The sequence below is a fragment of the Phalangium opilio genome, unplaced genomic scaffold (genome assembly GCF_054372755.1).
Source record: "Phalangium opilio isolate 3A_F unplaced genomic scaffold, DU_Popi_V2 ptg000048l_1, whole genome shotgun sequence".
Classification (NCBI taxonomy): Eukaryota; Metazoa; Arthropoda; class Arachnida; order Opiliones; family Phalangiidae; genus Phalangium; species Phalangium opilio.
This window is the reverse complement of record NW_028324170.1, coordinates 4728934-4743527: the sequence shown is the minus strand read 5'-3', so window position 1 is coordinate 4743527 and position 14594 is coordinate 4728934. Positions and strand designations below refer to the sequence as shown.

The window sequence follows — 14594 nt, the reverse complement described above, 5'->3', positions numbered from 1 at the left end:
ACACAATCTTTTTGTATTTAAGTGTCAGGATAGTTGTACAATTTTGGTACGCTCTTGAAATCGTGTACATTTTTAATCATGAAACGCTGAAACAATTCGCAAAATAATATCACAGGTGTTATATAGTATGACTACATGGAAAATATAATATTTGCCGCGATTATATAGCGTAATATTTAAGTAGTAAACAAAAAAAAAAAACACCTTTACATTTTATTCAAATAACAGTCATCGTTTAAAATAATTATTTTTAGATAAAGGAAAATTTATTTTTTAAAGTATCTTTAATTTATTGTGAAAGAATGAATAGATAATTTTAATTTTTAAAGGGTAAAATATATTTCTTTTGTTGTTTATTATTTTTTTTTTTTTTCAAATTGAAAAGATTTCGCCGCGAATTTAAAATATTTCTTGGGGGGTCATTTATATTTGATAAAGTTAAGTTCTTCATTCATTCAACGAGCTTAGCCTTAGACCGAGAGAGAAAGAGAGAGAGAGAGAGTTCCTAAAATATCTCTTTAAAATTCTCATCCCCTCTTTTTAGGCCCCATAGCAAGCAATTTTGCAAAACCCCTGTTACCCCCCAACTAAGTACTGGATTTCCATTTAAGCTTAGAGTCAGGCGAACAAAAAAGTCTCCTAACTGTTTTTATCAAAAATCTCCTACATTTTTAAATAACAACTAGCGACGTCTATAGTTTGGAAAATTAATTATTAATTTAATCAGATTATTTTTAATATTAATTTATTTATTTATTAATTATATTTGTTCCGATTTCATGTTTAATTGGGACCTTATAATTAATAATTGAAATGTTTTAATTATAATTAAATATCTCCGATTATTTTTAATATTAATTAATTAATTTATTTATTAATATATTTGTTCCGATTTCATGTTTAATTGGGACCTTATAATTAATAATTGAAATGTTTTAATTATATTTAAATATCTCTAGGAGCTTATTAATAAATTAGTTTGAAATTTTATTTAATTAATTAACTTCGGAATATATGCGTTTTCATATTTAATTACCTAATGTTAATGAGGTATATTAGTTTATAAGCGCGTTCTATATTTAATTTCGAGTCTTTGCGATAATTGAATTAGGTTAAATTCGTTTAAAATCGCTCGATAAATATTGGCGTAGTTACTACGGTGGTAATATTATTCGCTTGTAACGGGCGGTATTTTTTAAACAAAATATTTAGAAGGAAATATAGATTATTTTAGGACCCCTACTACTACTACCGACCGAGGCATCTTTTTGTTCGCTTTTATTCGTGGAATAGAAATAAAGGCTGCAATATGCTAAATCGTAATTCTTTCTTCTTAAGCTTTACCTTCGTTACGTCTTTCTGATTGAACAGTGGCTCTCGTGTCTCGAGACTTGGCTCGTGCAAAATCGATAATTCCTTCTCGCGCTATATAAATCGAATCGGACTTATACAACTTAACCTGGCAATTTGTAACAGACTGGGAAGGGATAAGGTTTGCCGTTTATTTCGTATTGTTAAGATAACTCGACGTAATATCGTATGGTAGTAATAATATCGTCTGCTATGAAATGGAAATTGCTGGCTGGTAAGGAAGGTTGTTTTTCCCGCCCTTTTTAGCGCGCGCTTCTTTCCCTATACCACGTGTTTATGCCATAGATATATTAAAAGGGTAGATACACAATTCAATGGGAGGTCGACGCGGAAGGGGCAACGAGCAGACAGCCGCTATTTTCTGGGGGTAGCCGTATAAAACGCCATCTATCGGTAACTTTCGAAACTAAATTTAAAGGATGAGCTTAGAGTAGTGGCACTCTATGTTAACCCCCTATAGGGCATAATAAGTCAAACCCTCGGAGATGCCATTACTCCATTTTATACGAGCTAAGAGCGGAAAAACGTATTTTATAAATTTTACACCTGTAAAATCTTTTAAAAAACACTTGGAACTTGTATTTCTACTTACTTTCGAGGAAATACCACCGTTTTCTAAAGGTAAGAGTCTTTTTTTATACATTTATTAGTAATAAAAACATTTAAGGCGAGCTAAGCCTTGGTCATGACCATAATGTAGATTTGCACATAGAATGATAGAATGAAAGAGGCTGTACTTTCGTGACTTGGAAAATTTATTTTTTAGGCTTTTCGAACATTTCTATGGCAAAATGAGGTAGGAGACTAATGAAATATTTAGTGGATAATTTTGGAAGCAAGGTATCATTGATGAATTGGTTGTCTTTCACTATCATCAAGATTTCGATGTTATCGGGTGCACAAATACTGCCAAAAAGCATACGGGTATGTTACACACGAAAAGCTGACCCTGTATCTGATGATAGACGTCTGAAGTTTTTCTCAGTTCCAGTTCATCCGTTTCTTCATCAATGTAAAGGTGAAAGTTACCCGAAGCTGCTTTTCTTCTGATAGTTTCTTTATTCTTGAAAATAGCGTAAGGGCATTTGATCTCCACTAAGTACAGCTGGTCCTCAACCAGTATAAGGCAATCGGGGCTTGCCCCAAGGAAGCAAAATTGTGGATTAACAATCAAACCCACAGAGGTGTGACACTGGGTATTGATGTGTTGCCTGAAAATTTGAAAAAGCAGCGGGTTCATGCTTCAATCCATGATCAAAGGACAAAGCTCCCATTTCTTCTAATGCTTCAGATTGTTGCTCGAGAGTCAAATTACGGAGAGTCAGTTTAGGGATAATTTCATCGGTTACATTAATTTGATCTCCAAATTAGGATGGAATCGCGAACGGTTTGAGCCGACTACGTAGTCTCTTTCCAATGGTGGGAAAGAAATCTGATTTTGTAAAATGTTTTGAACAAATCCGTAAACTGGAGATATCAGCTGTTGTTATAGAATCAATCCACTTCTTTCTAGTGGCAGTCTCTTTCGGAAAGTTGTGGTAAGAAAGAAAACGTTCTTTACACCTACAGTTTGAACGCAGCAAACATGAGTTCAAGCCATGATTGCTACATAAATAAGTAAATAAAAACGTTTATGTTATATTTTGTTTTATGCCTTTAAATATAGAGACACACACTTAACAAAGTTTGTTATGGTGGGCACCATTATCGACTCTTATTTTAAGAATATGTAACAGTTTAATGTCCGGATAACATGATAAAATAACGTTTTTCAACGCTGAAAACGACGCTAATCACTAATCTGCCCTGTTTTACAAGACCAAGGCTTAGCTCGCCTTAAATGTTTTTATTACTAATAAATGTATAAAAAAGACTCTTACCTTTAGAAAACGGTGGTATTTCCTCGAAAGTAAGTAGAAATACAAGTTCCAAGTGTTTTTTAAAAGATTTTACAGGTGTAAAATTTATAAAATACGTTTTTCCGCTCTTAGCTCGTATAAAATGGAGTAATGGCATCTCCGAGGGTTTGACTTATTATGCCCTATAGGGGGTTAACATAGAGTGCCACTACTCTAAGCTCATCCTTTAATTTAGTTTCGAAAATTACCGATAGATGGCGTTTTATACGGCTACCCCCAGAAAATAGCGGCTGTCTGCTCGTTGCCCCTTCCGCGTTTTTTCGTTAAGCCTAAGCCAGCGAAGTGGATCTAGACCCTTTATAGTTTTACTATATCTATGGTTTATGCTTAAATATTGATAATAAATACTAAGGGAATTCCTTTACAACTAAATAATTTTGCATCGCGTTATTCCGTAGTGTATTTTAGACGTTTTAAAGCTGACTTAAATTATGCAAAGTAATGTTTATTCGGTGAAAAGCAAAAGCATTATGAGAATATTCTTTAATAACATTTTCTAAGAAATTCTAACCGAGTAACAACAGACTGTAGTATAGTACAGGGGGTAAACGATAGGGTGGTTGGTTGGTTCAGGTTTATTTCTTAGATATCCCTTGTAAATCACTCTTTTCCTTCGGTGTACATTTATTTTTGGCTTCCGGGTAAGTCGAGCGAGAGTTTGGGGGGGTTGGGTTCGCATCTGGCCCCAGCAGAAGCGCCTAGTAGGTTGTAGCCTGGGCAGATAGAGAGAGGGTAGGGCAGAAGCCCAACGTTACTGTTCAGAAGAGGGAGATAAATGCGAATGAGTCTCTCAACTGTAGTCTCTTCTGCTCTTTCTGTGGAAGGATGTTTAGAGGTGGGAGAGGGGAGAGAGACGAAATAATCTAGCTAGGAGCAACACCATCAATTCATTTAATGCCCAAATGTTCGTATTTTGGGGGCCCCCCATAATTGAAATCGGGTAGATTCTCTTTTATAAGCAATAATGACATCTGGAATTTTATATATATTTATTTATATGTTTATTGAATATTACGCGGCCATTTTAAAATAGATACAGATTGACTTTCAGGTGAAATTTTTGACCCCGATATCTTTATGGGTTTTCAATGCTGCAGAGTATGTGTTTTTAAAGCTTATGCTATGGGAATTTCGTGGGTTTTCAATGTTATACAGGGTGGAAATGTTGTAATAGAGATTATGTCCTGAAATTTCACCGGTTTTCAAGGCTATGTAGTGAAAAGTGGTGTCCAGTAGACCTTATAATTAATTTCATGGAGTTTTTTTAATGCTACACTCGCCTTAGAATTCTTTGGACGTGTGTTTAAATATTGTTCATAAGTTAATAAGATATGTTCCATAAGTTTGTCACTGGTTACAAACTGGAGCTTGTCATGAAGTGACGTAGGTCATAGATTCTTGTAAAGCAACGCCTGGTGATTGGGTGCTGCCAAAGGCTTAGTACAAATTACTTGTCGTTCTCGAATTAGCTCGCAGTAAGTCTCTATAGCATTACGAAGTATATATGTAGTGTCATACTTATGGAACATAAATTATAAACTTATGTATTGTCTGTAGTTTAAAGGAATATTTACAATTAATTAATGTACGAAATTAATTAGTTTAATTTACTATTTAATCATTGGAATTTAACTTGTAAATAAAGTGATAAATTTTGAATAAAGTCTAGCTTTTAAACTAAATATTCTGTTCGGGCGTCTACCGTATAATATACATCGTGAGTGTCTTGTTGGTGCCTAAAGAATCAATATTTTAGGTTTTAGGGAAGTAGTAACTTCCACCCCCTTCTTCTCCTTCTTCCCCTCCCCCCCTCGTTCATTATGCTAATTTAGCTCTTAGACTAAAACCCGCCTGTATTATTTATTATTATCAACCGTAGTGTTAAAAATTTTACTCCTATATATATAAATTTCTAACAAATTTAAAATAACATTTTTAAACAAGCCAGTCTAAGGTTTATTGAGCGTAAAGAACCGAAACACATTGTAGATAAAAACGTATAATGTTCTTTTTATGTGTTATATAATGTTATGTGTGAAGGTGTAACGTACAATTTTATTTATAATATTTATTTCGGGTTTTTTTTGTGTTTTTTTTTTTAAATTCTAGGTTGTTTTTTAACTGTTTTTTTTTTTATTTATTGTTCAAGTCCCTCCTCCTGGTTGGCTGGTTGTATATCTGACGTTTTATTTTCTACCCAGGTCCACAAAAAAATAAAACTTATTCGGTTAGGCTTAGCGAAAATAACTAAAAGAAAAAAATATATAGAATTTTTTTTTTCGTTTCTTCGTCTTTGGTTACTAAAGTGAAGGTGAATTACATTTTAAGATCGTGATTTTATTTTTCTTATAGTAAATGTTTCAGTATACCTTTAGATAATTACGTAAGAGTTAAAATTACACACGCAAATTAGGCTTAGCCAAGTTTTTTTGGTTTGGAAATTATTGATTTAATTATTAATTTACTAAATGCATTATTTTTTTTTTACCTTTTCTGAATTAATAATGTTAGAAAATAGATCTATTAAATATTAATCTTGAACATTATGGACGTTATTTCATACGCCCTTTATGTTAGGCTTAGGTATTTTTTTGTTTGCCAAGGCCCTAGAGCGCATTTCGCTTAAAAATATCATTTTTCCGTTCTATGGCTTTTTTTGCTTCTTTCTTGTAAGTTACTATTCCTATACGAAAATAACCTAACAAAAACAATAAGACGTAATACAGTCTATATAAACTAAAATTCATAACCTAACTGAACTGAACTGAACTGGACCCATACAGAACCGTTGTTGAATTGAAAACGGGATAATTTTTTTTTGCTACATCTTTATATCTTCTTTGACATCTTGCGTCATGTAGGGTTATTTATTTTGTGCCGAATCAAATATTTGTAAAAGAAATTGAATTAGGCTTAAGTTTGACCCCGTTTTTGATTAGGGTTAAAGACGGGATTTGGCGCGAAATCAAACTAAGGTTATTTCATATAGAGAGGCGGAATATCGATTACAAATTTCCGTGAGCTCGAATTTAAATTTAGTAATGTATGAGGTTTTAGCTCGATATTATACGGGAATGTATTAAATTTCATTCATGAATATTTCATGATAGTTCCGAGTACATAATAATAAACATAATATTGTATTATATATTATATTACGCAATTTATAATATTATTATGTCCATAAACCCTCGTGGTTTCGCGTAATGTTTTATTCATTATTCACGATGAAATTGAATAATTTCATGACGTGTATAATCTAGATTCGAGTCGAGATAAATTTGCATTTCATTCAAAATTAATGCGAAAGTGTTATTCCCAAGACTTTAATATGGCTTTCGGTTTAGAGAGAATGTAGAATAATAATTTTCTAGAGTTGTTCAATTTACTGCAGTTAAGTATTAATAATTCAAATTGCTAATTCCTCTATTTTTCTAAAGATTATTATAAACTTTACCGTGAGTTTAAACCATAAAATAAAAATAAATATGTTTAGTATACTCAAGAAGCGATATCTAGTTTATTAGGGGGAAAGTATAAATTCGCCACATTTCTATGCAGCTTTATCTCCAGTCCAAACGTATAGTAGGTCCGGAGTTAATCCCCTCCTCTAAATTACAACCAGCATCTCATTGGTTCTTGAAAATTCACGTCGGCGCGACGCGAATGACGAAAATTACTTTGTATTTTCCGACTGAGGAGAGTGAAGCGAAAGAGCCCGGCCTCCTTTTACGTCCCCCCTTGTATTTTGAAAGGGGAACTGGGACTATAGCGCGCGAATACTTAGGCATCTTATACCTTCTCCCTAGTAAACTAGATATCGCTTCTTGGTATACTGTATATTATTTCAGTATCGATATCATCGTAGTTTCAATATAATCAATTTTCACGAATTCCGTACAATATTTTAAGAATCTAGGCTACTGTGTTTTTGAAACTGAACATAATTCTATAAGATTTTCAGTCTATTGTAGATAACCCGTTAAATGCCTGGCAACACTTGTCTGCACAATATCCATTCATATTTATTTATTTTTAAAGAACTTGCAATGGTAATCCGTCAAAAATTGAATATTTATTTATTTATTTTTTAATTCAATTCAAAATCAATTTGGAAATTCATCTTTCACTGTAAAAATGTCTTGTGTTTTTGAGGTCATAAAAGGCAAAGAAGAAAACACACTCTCTTTTCTTAGTTAAACCGATTTTGAGTTTCCTAAAATATCCTATCCATTGTAAACAGTTTCCCAATCGATCGCCTTGTACCGTCGTAACACCCTCTTCCACATATCATCGATTAAAGGTACTTACTTCTAGCGCGAGCGGGGAAGACAACTCGTATATCTTTCGTCAAACTAAGATGGTAGTGGGTATGAAACTGACGTTGCCTCTAGATTAAGCAAGTTGAAATTGACTCCTATTTCGCGTTTAAACAGCGCTGTCACCTTAAGTTGATCTAATCCGGAGGGGTTTTCAGAACCGAAAACGGATTTATTTTTCCACTGGACTGAAGAGAGAGAGAGAGAGGGTTTTTGTGCAAAAAATACTGAATTTACCCCCTTTTACAAATTGTTATCTTCGAAGTCATTAAGATCTAATGGGACTACACAAACTTTTGTAGCATGAATTTATCAATTAATCCCCAGGATTATGTACCTTATAAACAATATAGGACGAAGGGATGTTAATTTTTGATTATGCAAAGCATGGTATGCAAGGGGATCGTTAGGATTATGGTATATCAAGGTCATTTTCACTTATTAAAGCTAGTTACATGCGTGGAAACGTTAAGTGATTTTAGACATGGAATTACCAGTCATCACAGTATTCTTACGTTAATTAAATTTATTCATGTACTCGTGAAATGATTAAAAAAAACTCTTTTTAATTTATTTGTCGCGGTTTTGCTAATTAAAGTGAAATTATTTAAAAATTTCGAAATGTTTAAATGCGTTTAAAAAGGGATTTTCTCAAGGATTAAGATATGGATTTTGGGTTTTATTTTTTCTGGGGGAAATTCTTACGTAGAAATAACAGGACCTAGTTTTTAACTTTTTTTCTTTTTTTTTTAAAAACCGATTTTTGAAAAAAAAAAAAACGAATTGAGAGGTTTAAGTTTCTTACGTTACGTGTTAAATTCTTTCCAAACGAAAGTGTTCTAGATTTTTGGCGGAATTCCAACATAGGAGGGATTTATTATTTTTATATCTAAAGTTTTTATTTTACTTTTTATTTTACTTTGAGATAAATTAAATGTTCAGTGAAACCAGGTTGAAATTTAATTTTTTAATATTTTCTTAAATATAATTTTATTTAAAAATAGCTTAGCTTACCCGGCTTTCCACTGTTGTTTTATTTTGAGGGAGAGAGAAGAGTTCCCCGTCTATGTTGACACTAAATACTAAATAGTCTTTGGACTACGTGTTGTGTTTCTTTTTTTTAAATTCATTTCTTACAAATTTTAAATTCAGTAAAACTATATTTAATTTTATTAAATTTACTAGTGAAAGTTAGAGAGGTTATTTGAGCTAAATAAACTTTGATTAAAACCAACTATTAATAAATTATTTTAGTTAATTAACATTAATTTAATGCAAATAAATCTTATCGGGAAATTTATTTAGTAGAATATTATAATTTATCAATCAAAATTCAAACGAAAGCTACTGTTATTATTTGTTAACTTCATGAAGTTATTTGTTAAATTCTTAACAACAAAAAAAAACAATATTTTTCGAATATGTTTTATCTGAAAATAATAAATAAATTATAAGATATACAGTCGAAGTACTTCAAAAATTCAATTTTCTCCGAAAACTTTAAACAAAATATTTAACCTTTGGAAATGTTTCTTTTCTTTTTGTTTCTTATTGAACGATTATTTGACAAAGAATTTAAGCTGAAAAGTTAATTTATTCTATAACTAACACACACACACGCCCGTGGATTTCTTATTTTCTTTTTTTTTAAATATATATATATATATATGTTATTTTTTTCTTTTAATTTTTCCTTATGCTCAAAAATTTTCTACGAAATTATTCTAGACACGTTTTTCGTCAATCGTTCCATCGTGGGGGATTTAACGTGGGGTCGAGGAGGGGGGGGGAGGATTTTAGGGGGTTGGGTTTAAAAGATCCAAGAGATAGTGAAGCGATTAGTAGTCTAAATTAAATTATTTAATTATATCTTTTGTTTTAGCGAAATTTAGTTTTGCTAAATATAAATGGAATTCGTCTTGAACTTAATGAGTGTTAAAATAATTTTATATTAGTTATTTATTATTGTTATTATAAGTTTATAAGATATGTTCCATAAGTTTGTCACTGGTTACAAACTGGAGCTTGTCATGAAGTGAGTGACGTAGGTCATAGATTCGAGGTAAAGCGATGCCTGGAGAGCAGCTATCAAAGGCTTAGTACAGAATGAGCAGGAAGATGGACTGCGAAACAGTGTAGTCAATTCTGAGCTCTCAGTCTCTTAGTCTAGCCAAGAAGTGATATCTAGTTTATTAGGGAGAAGGTATAAATTCGCCACATTTCCAGCAGCCTTTATCTCCAGTCCAAACGTAGGTCCGGAGTTAATCCCCGCCGCCTCTAAATTACAACCAGCATCTCATTGGTTCTTTAAAACTCACGTCAGCATGACGCGAATGACGAAAATTACTTTGCATTTTCCGACTGAGGAGAGGCGAAATAACCCGGCCTCCTTTTACGTCCCCCCCTTGTATTTTGAAAGGGGGGGGGAACTGGGACTATGGCGCGCGCATACTTAGACATCTTATACCTTCTCCCTAATAAACTAGATATCACTTCTTGATCTAGCATTATGAAGTATAGGTTGGGTCATAGTTATGGAACGTGTCTTTATAAATTTATGTTATTGTGAATTTGAGTTGGTTTATCTTCCCTTTAAAAACCTTTATATATAACGACCCCCTATTTTTTTTTTTTGCCTCCTAGTATTTTCAAAGTAGAGGGATGTTTCGTCTCTCTGACAGGACTCTATATTCTCTATTAAATTAATGGAAACTTAAAAATTACAAGTTTTGAAGTTTCAGTCAGAGCCGTCATGAATTTTTAAAATATTTACTTAAATTTTGTTCATGATTTGAAATATTATTTTTTTTTTTGTTCTTATCCCAAGGTTGATTACCTAAATTGTTAAAACATTTAATTTAATATTATGACGTTGGTTTTACCGTTTACGTCACTGTTGATTATTATTGTTTTCTTCTTTAAATATTTACCCGTCGTAATGGCTGTGATATTTCAAAACGTGACAGTTTTTTTTAAACGAAACAACTTGATTTCTCGTCTTGCTTAACTTTAGGTATAATTGTAAAATTTTTATTTCGCGATGTTACGCAATTGAAACTTTACCCCTCATAATGGCGGATGTTGCCAATTCAGTCCATGGTAACTATTTTACACAAATTTTGACATTATAATTCAACAATTAGGCCCGGGTTTATTAACTTTTATATATTAATTAAAATATTGTATACTTAACTTTATGTAAAAATTTAATTTCGATGTTATGTCATTGAAAATTTACCCCTCATTATGGCGGATGTTGCCAATTTAGTCCATGGTAACTGTTTTACGCAAATTTAGACATTATAATTCAACAATTAGGCCCGGGTTTATTAACTTTTATATTTTAATTAAAATACTATATACTTAACATCGAAATTAAATTTTTACATAAAGTTATGTCATTGAACATTTACCCCTCATAATGGCGGATGTTGCCAATTTAGTCCATGGTAACAGTTTTACGTAAATTTAGACATTATAATTCAACAAGTATTCCCTTTATATATTAATTATTAATTTGTGTCTAAATTAATGTCGTTTGTACTGTAGACCTTAATTGTTCGCGTTTCAATTTTTGTTTGTATAGATTCAATAGCGGACGAGTTTGAATCGGCATCCGTCATAGTCCTGTCTTACACGCATTATTGCCGATATCGCGCGCTAATGTTGCGATTGGGGAATCAATGTGACAAGTGGTTGCAATCCGAATTGGTCAAGGCTCTCGGGGGACTGACCGTTACTTCCAAAAACACCAGGGTCCTCTTTTGCCGGGAAACATTTGACCACGATGGCCTCTTTAATGATTTAAATAACTGTGATCATCTAGGTAAGTCCATGATCCATTTATATTTAACAAAATTGACAGACAACTTATTTAATTGTATAAGAAACCACTCCCTATTATTCAAAACCCGCCTTTTCCTACCCATCTCACCCCACCCCCCTTGAACTGGAAAAATCGAAGATTTGAGAAAGGGGGGGGGGCTGCTTTTTTTTATGAAAAAAAGATGTCCTCAAAAATAAATTAATATTCGGCGTTGAATATTTTTTTCATTTAAATTGGTTTTCCCTTTAGAGTAGAATTTTGGTGCCATTTTCTTTTTGAATTTTTCTCGACCTATATAAACCAACTAGAAACAGCTGTTTTTATTATTGTCCATATTGTTATATAATTGTTTAAAAACCTCTAAACATACTAAGCCTTAGTTGACTGTTTGTGGACATTGTTTACCAGTAAACTCTATCCATTATACTGCGTGGAACGGATCAGATTGGTCAGACCAAATTGTAAAGTACTGCCCGCCCCCCCTAAAGATAGAAATAGGTGTTAATAAAATGTAGACCGTGTTAAAACTGCGAGAGGGTGTAATAAGCCAGATAAGTGTGTTTTTTCTGACCCCGTCCACACTGTGTAGATTTGAATTGATTTATTTTAGGGAGAGAAAAATTCATGTGAATGACCTAAGGCGTTTTTAAACGATGTTAATAAAAAGTTGGCTAGTCATTCGTTAGACACTCAGACACTATGATGCAGTCGTACAGAATATTTAGGCTTAAAATATAAAATAATAATAATATTTTTGAATTTAATTTTGATAACGTTAATCGTAAGTTTATAATATATATTCCATAAGTATGACACTTATATATACATTCGTAATGCTAGAGACTTACAGCTCGACTACACTCACTCGGTTAATCTTGCAGTCCATCTTCCTATTTAGTCTCAATTACTAAGCCAGGTGTCGCTTTACGAGAATCTATGACGTTTAACCTACGTCACTTCATGACAGGCTCTCAGTAATCAGTGACAAACTTATGGAACATATCTTATGAACTTATGGTTAATATATTCAGTTTAGATCTAAGTTACGAGTGTATCAGAACTCTGGTTTTGTAATTTTCTTGGTTTGACCTTTTTTAATTTTATTTTTATTTTAATAATTGATTTTTATATTGTTACAGTTTAATTAGGTTTTAATTTAATATAAGATTTTAATGTTGTTATTAAAAGTTTAAATTTCAGTCTAAGTTACAAGTGTAATAGAATCTCTGATTTAATTTTAATATCCTTGGTTGACCCATATTTGACCTTGTATTTTTTTCTTTATAATTGGTTTTTAAATTGTCACAGTTTAAGATTTTAATGTAATTTTAAAGTATCCTTGGCAATATTTTAATGCATAACTGAATTATACAAGGATACAGTCGAAACTATTATCATTATTATTAGACAGTTAACCTAGTTAAAAACTTTTATATTGCCAGTGAGAGAGAGAAAGAATGAAAAAAGGTTACTTTTAAATTTCACGCAAAAGTGAATTTTTCGTTACAAGAAAAAAAAAAAGAATTTATCTCTTGGTCCACTAAACAATTTTCTGTCCCTAAAAGCCTTATCTGGCTTAAGTTGATTTTATTTTCTTTTTTTTTTTCTTTTTAACTGTTTTGTAAGAATCTTTTATTCTTTGTAGCGCCCAGTGTTAAAGGCCGATCCAAGAAAAAACGTCTGAAAAATTTAGTTCCAGTTGTTGTTGCGCGTAGCCAATCACCAGGTTCCGAATCTAATACGTCAGAGGAAGTTAAAAGTCCAGCTAAAATTACTGCCAATACCGAATTTACTTCACCAGAAGTCAATAATGGAAATAATAATAATAATAATAATAATAATAGCAATAGTAAAAAGGCCATTACCGACGAAGAAAAAGATTTTCTGGAGAAATTATACAAATTTATGCAAGATAAAGAAACTCCGATCAACAGGGTACCGCATCTCGGCTTTAGACAAAGTAAGAGTGCTTTTTAAGCGGTCTAAAATAGTCTGGAACGGATTAAAGTTTACTAGCTGGGTATTAAGGTTTGGCGGGAACGGGTCAAGGGTTACACGCTGGGTATTAAGGTTTGGCGGGAACGGGTCAAGGGTTACACGCTGGGTAGTAAGGTTTGGCGGGAACGGGTCAAGAGTTACACGCAGGGTATTGAGGTCTGGCGGGAACGGGTCAAGGGTTACACGCGTTTACGTTTTACTATAGTTTTAATGGTATTTTCGTTTTATTTATTTTGGCTTAGTTGATCTGTACGTATTTTACCAATACGCGCAAAAACTGGGTGGTTACAAGAAAGTAACGTTTAATAAAATGTGGAAACACATTTACGACGAGATGGGTGGAAATCCTGGTAGCACCAGCGCGGCAACTTGTACCAGGAGACATTATGAAAGGCTACTACTTCCCTTCGAGAACCATTTGCATGGTATCGAAGACACAACGCCCTTACCAAAGAAACGTTCGAAAAAGGATGGTTCGAATGATGACCTCTTAGACGATGACGCTGACCTCGAAGAAGGCGAGAGTTTAAGCGGCGAAGGGGACGCCTTCGACCCACCAATTGAAAGTCAGGATGCGACTGAAAATGGCGTTTCTGAAACGGTGGTAACCAAGGAAGAAATTAAAGTCGAGGAACCTGTAGAGATACTGCCAACAGTTGTTCCTAGTGTCCCTGTTGAAGTAGTCATCAAACCTGAAGAAGTAGAAGTTAAAGAAATCCCAAAACCAATTGAAATCATTGAGGACAAAGACATCGAGATCCTGGAAATTCCGGTAGTGCCATCAATACTCAAAAGGGAATTGAAGGAAGAGATAAAAGTACTCGATAAAGTACAAGAACCGGAAGTCATCAAGATCGAAACACGATGTCCCGAAGTCAAACATTCTCTCGAAGAAGCCGCGATGTTAAGCGACGATGAAGGGAACATACCCTTGGCCTTCCTGAACAAAATGAACCATACCAAACCACCTGTCCCTCTGATAGCTAAAAACGAACCCGCACCAACCCCGAAACTAGAGGTACCAACAGTGGTTCAAGGTGGTCAGCAAGATTCTGAGGTTGAAATCCTCGAAGCCAAAGAAGCTGAAGAAATAAAGATGGCCGAGTCTTCGTCAATGGCTAGTCAGACAACTAGTGGACACAAAAAGGTTAATATTGTAAG

General features: G+C 33.2%; 1 protein-coding gene and 1 long non-coding RNA gene across 5 annotated transcripts in view; both read left to right on the top strand.

Annotated features, from left to right (window-relative positions):
* The window catches only part of LOC149673868 (uncharacterized), a 41090-nt gene that overhangs the window by 23272 nt on the left and 3224 nt on the right, over positions 1–14594 (top strand). The window contains exons 3-5 of one of the 2 annotated variants that reach the window (XM_089839633.1): positions 11196–11435; positions 13081–13395; positions 13676–14589. In XM_089839633.1, the coding sequence (XP_089695759.1) occupies positions 11196–11435; positions 13081–13395; positions 13676–14589 (1469 nt within the window). The remainder of the gene's footprint in view (positions 1–11195; positions 11436–13080; positions 13396–13675; positions 14590–14594) is intronic. The other variant, XM_089839634.1, reaches the window with a different exon arrangement.
* Positions 1978–3377, top strand: LOC149673869 (uncharacterized). 3 transcript variants are annotated; one of them, XR_016366944.1, is made up of 4 exons: positions 1978–1992; positions 2072–2909; positions 3038–3280; positions 3363–3377. It is a non-coding gene; the product is annotated as an uncharacterized LOC149673869 (long non-coding RNA). The 3 variants fall into 3 exon arrangements; XR_016366945.1 differs by lacking the exon at positions 3363–3377 and having other exon boundaries at positions 2072–2383; positions 2446–2909; positions 3038–3218; XR_016366943.1 differs by lacking the exon at positions 3363–3377 and having other exon boundaries at positions 2084–2909; positions 3038–3219.